Consider the following 15655-nt stretch of genomic DNA (forward strand, 5'->3'; position numbering starts at 1 on the left):
TGAGGGAAAGAGCAGTGGTAAACAACAGTCAGAGTCTCTGAGCTCACTTGGTGTGTTGAGTTAAGCTGGCCCACAAGGCCCATGAAAGAGAACAAGGGGACGCAAATCTGAATAAATGCCTACTGAAATAACACTATAACTTTAAGTAGCTAATAGACATTGTCACATTGCCTCACACCAGCTGACACTTTACTCAATTAAGTTCTTTGAAACTCTAAGCAGACATTGCACAGGTACATAAAGCTGAGAACAGAGCTGCAGATACTGGCAGCTACAGCAGCAGCAGCAGCTAGATGTATTTTTAGTCAACCTGTTGTCATGCAACGGAAATGTTTAATGTATTCACAACTAAATATCTAAATATCATTCAGTCTGCTATCACACAAGGTTTTCTCTAACAGTAGTGGAACTAAACTGTGACCATTAGTAGCGTCTCGGAAAAAGTAAACCCACAAATGTCACCAATTTATAGACTGAATTATTTGTGACATATGTAGAGAAAGGAATTTAATGGCCCAAAGTTTGACTAAAATGATTCAGTCAGCTTTATCTGTATGTATACATACAGTAGTAGTGGTTTAAGTTTGACTAGAAAGACAAAGTTTTAACCATTATACAGAGTTCTAAATAAAGACAATTTGGTTATTAGGTGCAAACAACACAGCAAAATGTATAATTGGAGGTTTTAAGGCAAACCAGTTGCTGCACTGCACACTTCAATTGGTAAAATGATTCATTTAATTTACAATGTAAAATGTTTTGCTTGGCATTGCGCAGTTATCCTTGAGCTTTTATTTCAAAGTCATACTCAAAAATAACTGCACTGCCAGAAGATACCCTTTAAAAGCAAAATTAAGCTTTTCTAACTTCTCCATTTTACTTTGAGAGGATAGCGTTTACTCAAAATCTTCAGCTACGAAGACATTTACAACAAAGCACCACTCCTGTCTCTAATGGAAAGTTTGCACAGCTATGGTTCTAAGTTTATGAAGAGTAAATGTGCATAATTATCACTTTTTAACACTCAGCAGTCAATTCATCTTGTGTGCTTAAATACAGAGACGTGCAGCAACTTCACCTAAAGTATTCTTAGCAAAAACCCTATTTTAGTTAAAAACTACTTTCTAGGGGTAGTAAGTCTCAAAAAGGCAGCCAGTTGTAGCTTTGTTATCTTCAACTTTACGCACGTCAAGTGAAACACTAATTTCTCTCTGCCTCCATGGTGTAGACCTGCTGGAAAACCTGTAACCATCAGCAGCATTATGGAGGTGTTGTGTTATCACCTGCTGAAATGCACTTCCTCTGCTTCCCCCACCATATGCTAATTGCAGCACTGTGACAACACTTTACTCCTGGTGGCATAAACAACTCGTGAACATTTTATGAGAAGCTATTTGAGGCGTAAGAGCTTTTTTCAACCCTTTGGAGCCGAGTAACCTTCTATGTTTAAAACATTGATGACTTCCTTTCCAGCTCATAGAGTCCATCCCATAGTTCTGAAATACTAAGCATTGAAAAGTAAATTCTTTAAAAAGGTGTGATGCCATTTCTTATATTCATTAAGTTCACACTACTTAACAATAAGTAAACGTGAACAGAGGATTAATTCTTGAATTATTCATATAAAAGGAAAACTTATTCCTTTTTTTGAATGAAAGCTGCCTGCAGCCTGCCGATTTCAAGCCTGGCCAACCTTACTCTTTGCTTTCTAACTATAAAAACATCACATTTTAGATATTTAACTCTTTTACAAGATGACTGAACACTGAAGAGTGAAATGCAATTTTCACAGTAAAGACAGGCACAGTAAAAAAAAAGTGCAAGGGTCAAATCCACTATGTGCTGACAAGAGCAGCAGCAAAAAGCCATTCTGTACCTCAAATTATCATGTATGATAGAAAAAACTTTAGATAAAAAAGCAACAGGAAAATGTATTACATTTTTCAACAAGACAAGATATGAGACAGGGGTGTTTACTACTGAACACCCATCTCCCTACAAACATCTATTTATACAGGCACATGAACACATCTGTACAGAATTCCCGAATCAAGTCAGGTACAGTTTTTTTTTTTTTTTTTTTTCTATAAAATGTTGTCCAACACATTTACAGCAAAGCCACAGAGCAAAGGACATGCTGTGAAAGAAAAACATGAAGTATAATATATAAAAGAATACAAGAATAAACTGCAATTGCTGTATTGTTGTCACCTCCAGTGCTTAGTAAAAGTATCCATTCACCATAGATTTTATTCAGTATTTTATTGTTTTACAACTTCAAATTCAAATCACCCCAGATTAATTAGACTCGTGATTCACAATGAAAAAATGTCTAGTGTAGCAGGGTAATACCTCTTTCAGAGTGAAAAATTAAATCTTTGTTCTTCCCCCCAGGATTTCAATTTACTTAGAAAATAAGCTTTGTTATTTACATTAACACTTTATTCTGGGACATAATTGGCAATAATTATTATGATTTCTGATGCTGTGTAATGTTATGTTTTTGTTTGTGGCTATCTATCTGTTCTGGATAGTGTAGTGGTAAGATCACTGCCCTTCATGTGGGAGACAGGGGCTTGAATACCAGCTGTGGCCTACCTACAGTAGGGGTCCTTAGGCAAGACCTCCTTACGCTTACACCGCCTTTGTCTTGTACCTTGTAACTTACTTATAAGTAGCTTTGGATAAAAGCATCTGCTAAATGACTACATGTAAATGTTTGTCAATTGTGTGATTCCATTATGGTGATGATTTGTAGATATGTCCATATTTATTGTGCACTACAATAAATATTGTATTATGATTCAGTTTATAATGGAAACCTATTTAACTGGAAACCTACATTATGTCTGGTTTGGAATACAAAAGAACATCACCTAAACAATTTATCTCAACACAAAGTCAATAAAGGCCAGTTCATACTTTCCATGTGGACATATTCCACATATGCTCACTACAAAACTTCATGATAATTTGTTTGTTTCTTTGTATTTTACTAAACAACTTGAATAAATTACCACCTAAACTAACTTAGCATGTGTAAATGCTACAGAAGAACAGTTTTAAGAACTGATAACTTTAGATTTGGGGGCTGCACATGAATATGCAAAGAGAGTCCATCCTGGCCTTTACAAACTAGCAGACACACAGATGTGGAAGGTATGAATTGATATTTATAATACAGTAAATACAGCTGCATAGCAACTAGGCTAAAGCAAGTCGCTATTAGCCCTTAACCTATAGCAATAAACTAAAGTGAACCTAAAGATCGATTTGTCAAACATAGTTTAACCTAACACTGCTTAGCACAAACTACTGCTGCTGGAGAACCAATCTAAACTCAACTGCAATCATGATGTCAGCCTGTGCAATTATATAACCTCAAAAGGCTGAAATTTAATTCAATAAATATGACAACCTATTCCCTATTTCTGTGCAGTTTGTTCATTACTTTCGTCTCTAGTCTAGAGATGCCAAGTGTGTAGACGTGTGTGATGACATAACTTTCCAGTGTGCAGTTTTTACAGTTTAGCTCATGTGTTGCTAGATTTAGCAACTTTTCAGACACCTTATCAATTTATAAAAAAAAAAAAAAAAACTAGCAGTGACTTTTTGATCAGACGTTAATTACTCTCTTTAAGGTTAGTCACTAAAAGTTGTCAGTGAATGTTCTCTCCTGTGGCTGAGACTCCTTCATTAGCCTCTCTTCCACAGAAACATTGTGAGAAGGTGTCCCTGTCTTTAAGACGCCTTTGCCTATTTACACTGCACTTTTAAACACCACTGGAAAGACGCTCTAGCGTGTGTTTTACACAGGTAACTGACCCCCAGGCTTTAGCACTGTGACATTTAATGTGACATATAACATGCACGTTGGATATCCATCACCTTCAAAACATTACCACTGAATGAACCATCATGTGCTTTTGCTAGTTTTGCACATTTTAGAAATGATTAGCTCTCAGAACACACATGATGCACGTCAAGTACAATATGATCATGAAATATTATGGTAACAGATTCAGTTTCCTGCAGCAACATGTTTGTGATAACAAGGTGGAGGAAAAATGCTACTTGGACCTATACAATGTGCAGCAAGAAGGAATTACTGGTTAAAGTTTGAGTTGAAGTAAAATAACTCACTAAATAACCTTTCATGACAATAAAATGATCACCGTCTATGATCTACAATTGTGTGTGAGTGTTTAGCCTTCTCTAGCAAAAGAAGCAGTTAAATACACAACAATTAAATTCAAGAAGCTAGAATCTCTGTTAATCTTGCATGGTTTCATATCAACATTTTAATTTAATTAATACAACAGTTAGGATTTGTATTTGGATCAAGCAAGGTGGGAAGAATAAAGTATGCACAGTAAGTGTCAGACTAATTTAATCAACATTTCTCATCTTGTGCAGCTCACCACTTTCACTTTATCAACACTTTAATTACAAACGTAAAAAGCTGCACATATTTATCAACAACACAATGAAAGCTGAATTTAGATTCAAAGAAAGTGTTATTAAACTAACTATAGCACTGATGATTTAGGTTTTTGTATTTAAAAAAAAAATATGTGGTATGATCAAGCTAAGAAATTCTGATTTTTTCTAACGTCTACATATTTGTAGCTAAAATAATTCTGAACATCTAATTTTTCAGATAGATTTGTTTTTTGTTTGGTTGCTTTTTCTTACTATTAAGGTCTAGAAAACAAAATGTGGCTGCAACATCAACTACCTGAATAAAACTTACACTGCATATATATCACTTTAATATACACCTGATCTTTAATTTACCTACTACACTTACTTTCTCCTTGTCGATTTTACAACATACTGCTATAAAGATCAACTCAACACTTACATGTGCCTCAGCAAATGCTACGACATTTACAACTACTCGGGTCTTTTAATGCCTACATGGATGTTACATAACTTACTCTGAAATAGATGGAATGTAAAATTCAGCCAATACTCTATAAAACACACACAAATGTATTCAATAGCAGTAACAAGACTAAAAGAAATGTGTTACTTCCATCCTCTTACAGTATATGTGTGTGCTGGTCCCTGACTGAGTGCATGTGCTAGAGAGTGGATATGAGAGCACCTGGCAGCCACTTGGCAGCTTTCCGTCCCATTTCATTCCCTTGCCTAATGACTGAACGTGGGCCCAGCTCCTCTTTCATTCTGTCCACATCGGGATGCAGCACTGAGAATGTTTCCACCAACAGCCCCATTTATCAGAAATTGCAGACTAACTGTAAGCACCCCACGCTACTCCCATAACTACTTCACATTACAGTGAGGTGTCTAGTTGGTAGGCAAACAGAAAGAAGCGGAGTAGTCCCTTTCCAGATCTGTTATTTTGGGAGTCAATATTACAATACACAGCAACGGATCCTGCAAAGACTGAAAAGATTTTTAAAAAATATTCTATTTCAGATCATCTTTAGGTTAATGCACTGCTAGGATTTCATAGCTTCAGATTTTGTTTATCAACAAATAATACAGCAAGGATTCAAAGCAGGATGAATTATTGAGGCTAAACTCAAGATTGTATTTTTATTTAGGAAAACCTAAATTAACTCAAAGGAAATGCAGATTTTCTTTACTATGAATATATGTTTAGTTTGAAATTACATCCACATCTATGTTCAAGACACACCTTAAGAACATAAGAGTTGTATTAGTATTATTGTAGTAAGTATTTTCAAAATAAACTCAAGTTCCATCAGGTTTCTCTACTGATTCAACATTTCATCTGCATTTCTGTTGTTGTACATGTACTCCTGAAAAACTCGATTTCATAAGATTAAGGCTATGATGGCAACTTTTTGTGCCTACTAATCAAATGGCAGTAGGAATGTTTTTTTAAAGTAATGCATTTCTTTTGTAATAAAGCTCACATGGTTGTCCGTCTCAGCTCTATGTTAAAAAGCTAAGAAGAAAGATCAAGGTTTTTGTTATATAGTCTTCTAAGGGTTACACTTTTTACATTCAGTGGGAGCATCTTTCAAAGGCCATATATATATTTATACATCAGCAAAAAATAGGACATTAAAGCACACATTCCTCCAGTCTGACAAAAAAAAAAAAAACAACAGCAAAAGAGAGGTGTTTTCACTATGATGAAAAACAAAAGATTCCAGCTCATCAAAGAAAAGAAGAAAACAAAAATTGCTGTCGTGTTTCCCCCTCACAAACTGCAGCAATAAACTAAACCTCCTGCTGAGAACAGGACCATATGACAAGACAACAGCATACTGTCAGTCAAATCGACTTTTTATCTCTCTCTACATATGGTGATACGAACAGTTAAACAAAGCAGGAGCTTTGAAAGATTATCTTAAATTTGAGTGTGTTAGAGACACTAAGACCTTAGCTGTTTTCACTCAAATTGTCTTTTCATGCCTCTTAAAATTAACTCCAATTGTTGTCTTAGATATTAAAGCTGTTGTCACTGCTGTGAGGTGGATTAAAGTCAAGCTTCTGGGAATAGTTTTAAGTGTGGGAAGCTGTATGCATTCTGAATATTGTACAGTAAAAGAAGCAGTGAATAGGCAGTGTGGGTATCTTCTATTTGGACTTATTTCATGTTTGGACACTGATGCAGTTCTGCTATACAGATAAAAGGCACATTAAAGTTCATTTTGGCTGAGAGGTAGAACCGTCTTTCAAGATAATGTTCCTCTGTATGATTTCTGCGTTGACCTTCAGACGGAAAAAAGAGCACGGCTATTGCCAAGCCTTCATCATTATCTACTGTAAGATTCACGGGTTCATGCAGATCACTAAGAATTATTGATGAATCTCAATTACATTGGTCTCACTCCATTTAATTTTACATATTCAAGATATAGTTTGCCAGAAATTATGGTTATCAACATCCTGGGAGTCATTTATACACTGAAAATGAGTGTTGATGGTAATATTGTTGATCTTGCTAAATGTGCAGCATGTTATGCTTCCTTTGGCAGTACTGACGATCAACTCAACACCTATCACTCATTTACCCTTATAAATGAGTAGTTTAACATTCCCTTCAAGTTCATTAAGCAATTCAAAGGCCCAAAAATAGATTTCATGCCATGACACTGTACAATGTTACAGCCCATAAATGTCAAATTACATATTCTCCCTCAAAGCCAAGAGTCAAATAACTATAATTTGAACCTTTTGTATAATCAGCATTAAATGTGCAGAATAAAAATCTGTTAAATAAAAAGAAATGATGGTAAAGTACCAATGGAGGATTTTTCTTCTGACATCGTTTTGAAGCAATCAAATATTAAGTCCACAACAATCAGCCTTGCATTCATTTTAAGTAGACCAGTTGCTAGCTGCTTTAGTTGACACACTCTTCTGCTGATGAAAAAGATGTTGTATACTAGAGAGCAAACAGAGTCAAACTCTTTTAAAATCAGTATCCAGGGGTAAGAGCAGTAGAGTAATTTAATCTTAATTTAAAGAAACACTACATGAACTATAATTTCCCACAGATAGTAGCTCATTAGAAGTATGTGCCCAGACAGGAAACATTTAAATTAGTTTGAATTATAGTTCACACAATGCAGAGTTGTGGTGATTTACACTCTTGCCATCCAATTAGGAACCGCTTCACACCTGGGACACCAGGTGAGTTTAGTTAACAAGCAGCTACGAAGGGAAACTACTGTGCAGTTTATTACACTATTCAAAAATCTAATCTAAATCTAATTTAGGATACACACTGGAGGCTTTGTGGTACATGTTTTCAACTTTTCCCTGGTGAATGCACTAAATCAAGTTAATATTTGACTTTTTACAGAAGAAAACATACAGACGTACCTAATAGCATTATTAATGGGTTTGTTGTATGTACAAAGTGGCAGTAAGCAATAGTAAGATTATGGCCCTTGAAATAAGCCTTGTCTCATGTATGCCGATTCATTAGTTGGGTGTGGTATAGATGGTGAGAAGTACACCGTTGTTCACAACTATCAATATTAAGAATCATACAAAATGAAACCTTTACAGGGTTGGTTGACCATATTATTGCCCAATATTGGCCATATAAAGTCATGTTCATTAAATTATTTCAAGGATCACATTGTGATAAAATGTGCACCCTCTCCTTTCAGTGAAATATTGAAACAGTGGGCTGCAACAATAAACCTAAGCCCTACCTTGAAAATATTTTCATATAATTTTTAGTTTCACTGGCAAATCAAATATGAGCAAGGTTACTAATTTTATGTTTACCATTGGGACAAATTACTTTCTAGAATGACTAAAATGTAGTTAATATGAACCAATGAGTAGTTTATCTTTTCACCAGTAATCGGAAGAAGCAGCACCTGCTTCTCAGAGTCTGTATCCTTTCAGATGCTAATCTGACAAAGTGGTCACAAATTTAAAACAGAACATAAAAACACGCATTTCAAATGCAGCCTAATGAAATGCAGTGTGACCATGAAGGGTTCAGGTATAGTCACCTCTCTCCCCTGAGAAAGTGACAGAGTTGTACCATACAGTATTTAGGGCAGACAAGACTGTCCTCTTATGGCTTAGTGGGTCAAGGAGCATAAGTGGCCTGTAAAGCTAGCTAGAAGTCCTTTGAGACTTCAAGAGGAAAGTCCTACAGGACTTTTTTTTTTTTTTTTTAACTCGGCAACTTATCTAAGCCTGTCAGAGGTGCTCATAAGCAGATGGTGCAGTGCAGGCCCACAGCATGTCTTTTAAAACTACTTCCCTCCCTGCCCAAAATGAGACTGTACACAGTCTACTCTAACTTGATTAAGACTGTATAAAAGCTATTACAAATTAAATTGTGATAAAACAGTGAAAGGCTAGATGGCAAAACAGAGAGTCTTCCAATAATTCTGTCTGAGAAAAGTGCAGTGCAATGCAGCATTCACCACTCTTCTATACAACTGTGACGAGTTAATAAAAGTGCAACCCAGGCCCAGAGGGTGTGGAGTAATTTTAGAATTAATATACAATTTAGAACTTGGTGTTTGCAGCCTCTGAATTATTCAAATGTACTTCTGCTATGGTCTTGGGTCTGGTGGGGGTAAGGTAGCTGCTGTGCATACAAATTAATATATTATGTCAGTATATGAAAGAATGGGAGACAACATAAATTAGGGGGAACATAAATATTGGTGCCAGGCAACAAAACAACAAAACAAAATGTTTGCTCTTGTGCAGAGTTCAAAACTAAGAGGCTATACCATACTAATGGGAGCAGTCTAGGATGTTTGATTGTTATTTAAGACTATGCTATTGCAGTCTGTGTATATGGAAATCTTTCTTCAGTGAAGTCTAAACTGGGCGATTATTGAACCAACATGTCTGACCTGTGCAGACATTTTTTAAATGCTAGCTTTTTATGATATTAATTAAGGTCTGGTGTAGCATTATATTTAAAATCATAGTAATTTATTACAACTAACTGTTAATAAGCAATTTCCTGCTGTAAATGTTTTACACAAGCTAAAATGCTTAATATACATCATAAGGGAATATATATACATGCAGATAGACCTCAATTGCTACATGAAGCAAAGCAACAATCAAAATACAGGATTGAAGAACTTATCGTCGATTGCAAACTGATAAAAACATGGCAACAACCTCAAGCTGCCCATTTTGAACAAGACTGAAACTGAAACTGCTTGACAAATACTTTTCCAAGACAAAAACTGATATATTACCTTCAGAACCTTGAAAGTCAAAGAAGCTAAAATAAGGCTCGTATACAAATCGTAATGCTAGATTATATAAATATTGGCAGAAAGGTATATAGGCATTCATGACACATAATCACAGTTTTAATTAATATTGATCAAAGTATCAATCAAAAATGACAATTCAGCCAACACCGGTAGAATTTAACGTAGAAATACTACAAAGCAGACAGTAGACAGCGTCTCTAGATTTGGTAAATTTGCCGTTTTTTTGCTGTGACTTTACAGGTACTGTAAGGATTAAATAATGCACAAAAGCAGTAGGTAGCTGTTTTGCTGTATGTTTAGACCTAGTCTGTAGGTTTGGTCTCAAAGTGAATTTTCAGGAAGTTTAACAACCCCAATCACTGGTGATCTAATGTAAACACGTTTTTTTTAACGTAATATGCACAGTACATAGACAAATGTGCCATTTTCTAAAGTAACAAGGGTTTGCTACACTGAACATAGTCTGTAAACGCCAGCCATAATACTGCGTACCAGCACAAAGTCATCCTTCATAACCGTGTTGCCTCTGATGACACTTGTTAGATGTAATGAGGAGGGTAAGATTATTTCAGAAAGTTTTATTAGGTATTTCATATAGCTAAATCAGTCTATTTATTCAGTAAAATTGCATTTCACCGAGAGTCCAAGGTCTTGCTGCAGCCTGCATAACAAGCTCAGTTTGTGTGGCATATGCTCGTTCTGGGACACCAATTACAGAGCGTCCAGGAAAACGGCAGACATTTGTCTGTCTTCACCTATTCGGCACTGACATTCATATTTTTTTGTTTTCATATCCACATTAAATGTAGGGATATAATATCCATCCATCCATCCTTTTTTTTTTTTCATCCGCTCATCTTCAGTTCAGGGTAACGGCACGCATTACGTAAAAAAGCAGGGGCAGGATACTCCCTGGACAGACTGACTGTCCATCACCTGGGTGAGCAACATAAAAGCATGAGACAATTGAACACATCGTGTGTTAAAAAAGCTCAGGCAAATATTTTAAAAAGGCATAACAGGAATTATATTGTGTTGAACGATGCTGCTTTACTTTCGAGTAGAAAAGTATCAAATATATTCAGCTCGAGAATTAAAACAGCAATTCTTTCAAACCTTTTTGTACATTTTAACCAAATCACTGTACTATGTGCAGGTGCTCCTGGGTCTCCTCCTTTTGTCTTGCCATTGAAATGTAGATGGTGACGTAGCTTGTAAAATTGAAGTCTTAATGCTAAATTGACCTCAGTTGTGTAATAATGAGAAGCCTCCAATGTACAGGGTAATGCCTGAATTATTTATGATTTTCTCTACAGTTTGCTTGCCTTCTCGTTATCTGGGCTGAAAATGAGTTTGCTGAAAACTGGCCAAAGTGAGATCTCCCCTCTCGGATTACAGAACATGGCGCATTAAAGTGAATCACAGCAGACAGCTGGGGCCGCCCTTTATGGTAATGCACCCTCTACAATTACTGCTTCGACCTTCCCTGGTGAAGAAAAATGGGGAGACGTCCATTTAGCGGCCCGTTCAAACACTTACTGGCAGACATGTTGGGCAGCTGGACAACCTTTTGCCTGACATTGACTCTTGTTTAGAGGAGACAGAGAAGACATTAGAAAGGTGACAGGTTGACAGACAAGATGCATCTGTCAAACAGCAAGAGGACCATGGTGCTTAGACTGCCTTGTATAATACCAGTAGATGAAACTGGTTGGTAGCAATTGTGCTACTACAGCTGCAATTAATAGTTAGATCACTACAAAATTAATCAAGTAATGAATCTTTGATAAAAATAAACAATTGTGAAACATTGCTTGACAATTCATCACTCACAAACACTCAATTTCACAATGACATACAACTAACAGCTACAACTCCTTGTATTTGTGATTCGGGACCTAGTTCTTCATCGTGCTTCCCAGGTTCCTCCAGTATTAGTGTTTAAGTACTCGAGCTATATCAGCATGTTTGTCTATTAGATACAACTAATAGTTGTTTAATTACTGTGTATTTCAGACTCAGCCCAAGGGGCTTTGGAAAACTCTGGTAAAGATAATTCGTGCCACACTGGCACTGACTTAATCTGGAATGTAATAGGAGCAAAGGCAAACTTTATGACATTCATTTTTGCAGTGAATACATTGACAAGTGCCCTCACTGAATATTATAAAGTCAAGGTTCAAGTGAGGGTGAACCTTTTTCACCTTGCTGAACTCTCACAGTACAAATTGTTTTGTAGGAGCTAAAAATTGAACTGATGCAAAGCTAAATGTATCATCCAAAACAACAAACTTACAGAGCACCTTTAACTTGTGCTAGAGAAATATCTACTGTACACATAAAACAATGTGATAAACTTAAGACATTGTGTTCCACAAAATGTCATCAAACCATGCTGCAAATAAGATATGAAATCACTATGGCATAGTAACTAGCTACTGCTGCTACTGCGGGGGAATAGTTCAGACTTCAAACTGAACTATAGCAAACAACAACAACAACAACAACTCCCTTACCCTCTACTGAAATATGCGTCTTGTAACCACACTGCAGCTAATATGATACAAGACATGCTGTGGCAAAAGAGGACACACATACAGTATATCCTTCAAAGTTTCCTGTACAACATTCTAGAGGTCTGCCATCTGTGGACCAGTACTCATTCTGAAGTTGAAGCCACATTTTCACACATATAACCTCTGGGCAATGCATAATTGATGAATGTCCTCTGAAATATAATATTGATCTTGAGATCTGAGGCAGCTTGACCAACAACTCCATTTTCCCACATCTGTACAAGCTGTACAAGCTTAGTCATAACTGATATGTGTTGCAATACAAAGGATTATTTTGATATTAAGCTTTATACTATACACTTGGGCAAGATGTCAGTGTCTACTACTACTGCTGAGATGCGCTGCCATAACATGATGCTGCCATCACCATACTTTACTATAGGGATGGATGAGTAGTGCCTGTTCACCAGACATGGTAGTTAGAGTTACATTTTTGTTCTATCAAACCACAGAATCTGAGTCTAATAAAACTCATTTTACTGCAAGGTGCTTCCTTTTAGCCATTCTACCCTAAATACCTGAGTGGCAAATTGCTGCATAGATAGTTGTTTCTTTGGCAGGTTTTTACATCTCTGCAGAGAGATTTTGAAACTTTGTTAATGAGATGTCAGTTTATGATTTTAAAATTTTGTAAAACACTCAGTACAGTGTTTTCACTTTGTCCTTGTGTTGTTATGTTGTGTGGAGGATGTAATGATGGGTAAAAGAAAAAATATATATACCAATTTTCAATTTCAACTTAAATTGACAGCTCAGTAAAAGGTGAAAAAAAAGTGATTGGTCAGCAGTCTGACTACTTTCGGGTAGCACCGAATGTCCGTTTTGTCCACGTCATGCACTAGTAGATGATGATCTTGAGTTTCATTGTGGCATTTAGCAGAATAGACAACCAAAAGCGACTATTAAAATAAATGTTTGTAACAGACCAGACTAGTGAGGTTACAAAGTGAAGCCAAAGAAAGAGAGGACACAAAGCGCTGTGCTTCAAATGCAGTGTTTCCACTGCGTCAACTTTTCTCTGTCGCAACCTGCCACACCAAAATATTTTACCAATAAATCATTCAATCAAAGACCATGGTAATTCACTCTCACTCAGGAAATGCATCAATATGCCATTATATTACACTAATTCAGCCTCTATAAACTTTGAACTAAAGACTTTTTGGCTGTCACCTGCTCTAGTGGGAAGAGGAAGTAAAAAGCAGAAAGAAGAAACTTAAACTCACCCTTTATCCTCAAGCCCTCAGCGATCCCATCCTGCTGGAACAAAAACATAGAGGAAAAGAGATCACAGTTATAATAAACTACATACAACATGACAGAAAGATATTTTTCTTTTAGCTAAATGAGTCAGATCCCTATTCTATATATGCAGTATAAACAACCTATTACATTAGTCCACACAGTGGCTAGAATATTCAGGTGAGGTCATGTCAATATAAGCACGATGTGAAAGTAAGAATTTCAGTCTGATTGCAAGAACCTGTCTGGTACAATGTAGTGCTGCCTGTTTGAATGGCAGGAAATGATGTATTAATAAGTCAGAGAGCAAGGTGCCAGTATGTTATGATAATTTACCTCACTCACATAATGATAAATCTTTTAAATGGCTATGATAGTAATCCTATGCGATTTCCATTTTCTGTTTTGCTGCATTCAGTAATTACTTTCTCTTAGCAAGCCTTAGTAGTTCCCACACAATTGTTCTACAATACAATACCTGAATGTTGGCTTTAGTATCTAGTTTTGAATTTGATGTGCATATGTTATTTTAGGAGTCACAAACAATTTAGCAGTTCAAACTTTTTCTCACTCTAGTTATCACAGCGAACCAAAATGCAATTGACCAGAATCTGACAGAAAATAAAACATATAAACAACAGTGACCTCTTGAGCAGGTGCACATTAAAAAAAAAAGCTGCATTTATAGCATTGCATATTGATGATGGTTGTAGAAAATGCTGCGATCGGGACTACTATTTTGAGTAGCTGCTTTCCTCTAACCATGAATACGAAAGAATGAACCATAAATGTTTGATTTCTCTACAGTGAAATCTGCATAGCTCATCCTTCTCGCTCTTGTACAGAAAACACTCTACCAGCTAGAGTAGGGTGGGGTTATAGAAAAGATGCATTATGCAACAGGTCTACAGTCCCTGACTGCCTACTGAAAATAGTAAATTACCCAACGTCTCAGTTTGCATAGAAAATCTGCATACTATCTGTTTCCATGCCAAATTATGCTCAGCTGAATACAAGTTTATTAATAAAGTATGTAATATATTGCTCATAAAAGTAATTGTACCCAATAGATCTGCTTAAAAAAATATTTTGACTACAAAAATAATTCAGCAGACCTTGCTTTTGGTTTGATAAAATATGTGCCATTTTCACTATGTTGTCACTTATACTTTCATTAAGCTTGTGCACATTTCTACATGCTGCTGCTAGTGAGACTATTATCAGATGAAAGAACACCCACACAAGCAATGACATTTTTAAGAAGCTGTAAGTTGAATGTATAGCCCAACTAGGAAACCTTTAAGGAAATGTTTAAAATGTGCCTTCTTTTCTTTAAAATTGCTTTCCACATACCTTATTATCTCATTAAAAAATGACAAATGTTCATGTGTGGGACAGACAACAGGCAATTTATTATTTGGACTTGAATAAATCTGCTCGGTGGGTGGATTTTTTTCATCTATAGACACCTTGACCAATAGGTTTCGAACTGTGTAGACCTGCAAATAAAAGTGACTACCATTAAGCAATAATCCTAGTTCATAAAATGTCAAATAGTAGTGACCATTTTAATTTCCCAGTGCCAAAAGTGATGTCTTTAAAGTCCAATTTCTTTCCAACATTATTCAATTTAAAAAGTAGGAGCTTTTTAGCAGATCAAAATTAAAATTTTTAGCATATGTGATTACTTAAAAGATTAATTAATAAAGATAAAATGAGTGATAGTTTTCAATTCACCATCAGCACTACAATTAGCACACAGACTGATGTCCAGATTCAACAGTTGTGCAAGTCCAATCAAGTTCAAATTCAAAGCTATATCTGCACAAAAGTGCAGAGAATTCACTCTCAACCAAAAATTGCCTCAGATGAAAATATGTGAACACATTCATGGCACTATAGTGGTCAGATCAAACTGACATTTCTGTCCCAAGAGCCCTGCAGCTGTTGTTGCTATAAATCTGTATATTCATGAAACAGCTTTTATCAGATTATGATGGTAAACTTAGATTTCATATCTAAGTTTACCATCATAATCTGATAAAAGCTGTCTCTAAACATCATCTTCCTGGATGTTTAACAAAACATTGTTGACTAGCGACCCAGTAGGTACAAATC

General features: G+C 36.0%; 1 protein-coding gene across 3 annotated transcripts in view; it reads right to left on the reverse strand.

Moving 5' to 3' along the window:
* The window catches only part of fstl5 (follistatin-like 5), a 139334-nt gene that overhangs the window by 97919 nt on the left and 25760 nt on the right, over positions 1–15655 (reverse strand). For all 3 annotated transcript variants that reach the window (XM_026357190.1, XM_026357189.1, XM_026357191.1), the window contains exon 3: positions 13522–13552. In XM_026357190.1, the coding sequence (XP_026212975.1) occupies positions 13522–13552 (31 nt within the window). The remainder of the gene's footprint in view (positions 1–13521; positions 13553–15655) is intronic.

Source organism: Anabas testudineus, chromosome 10 (genome assembly GCF_900324465.2).
Source record: "Anabas testudineus chromosome 10, fAnaTes1.2, whole genome shotgun sequence".
Taxonomy (NCBI): Eukaryota; Metazoa; Chordata; class Actinopteri; order Anabantiformes; family Anabantidae; genus Anabas; species Anabas testudineus.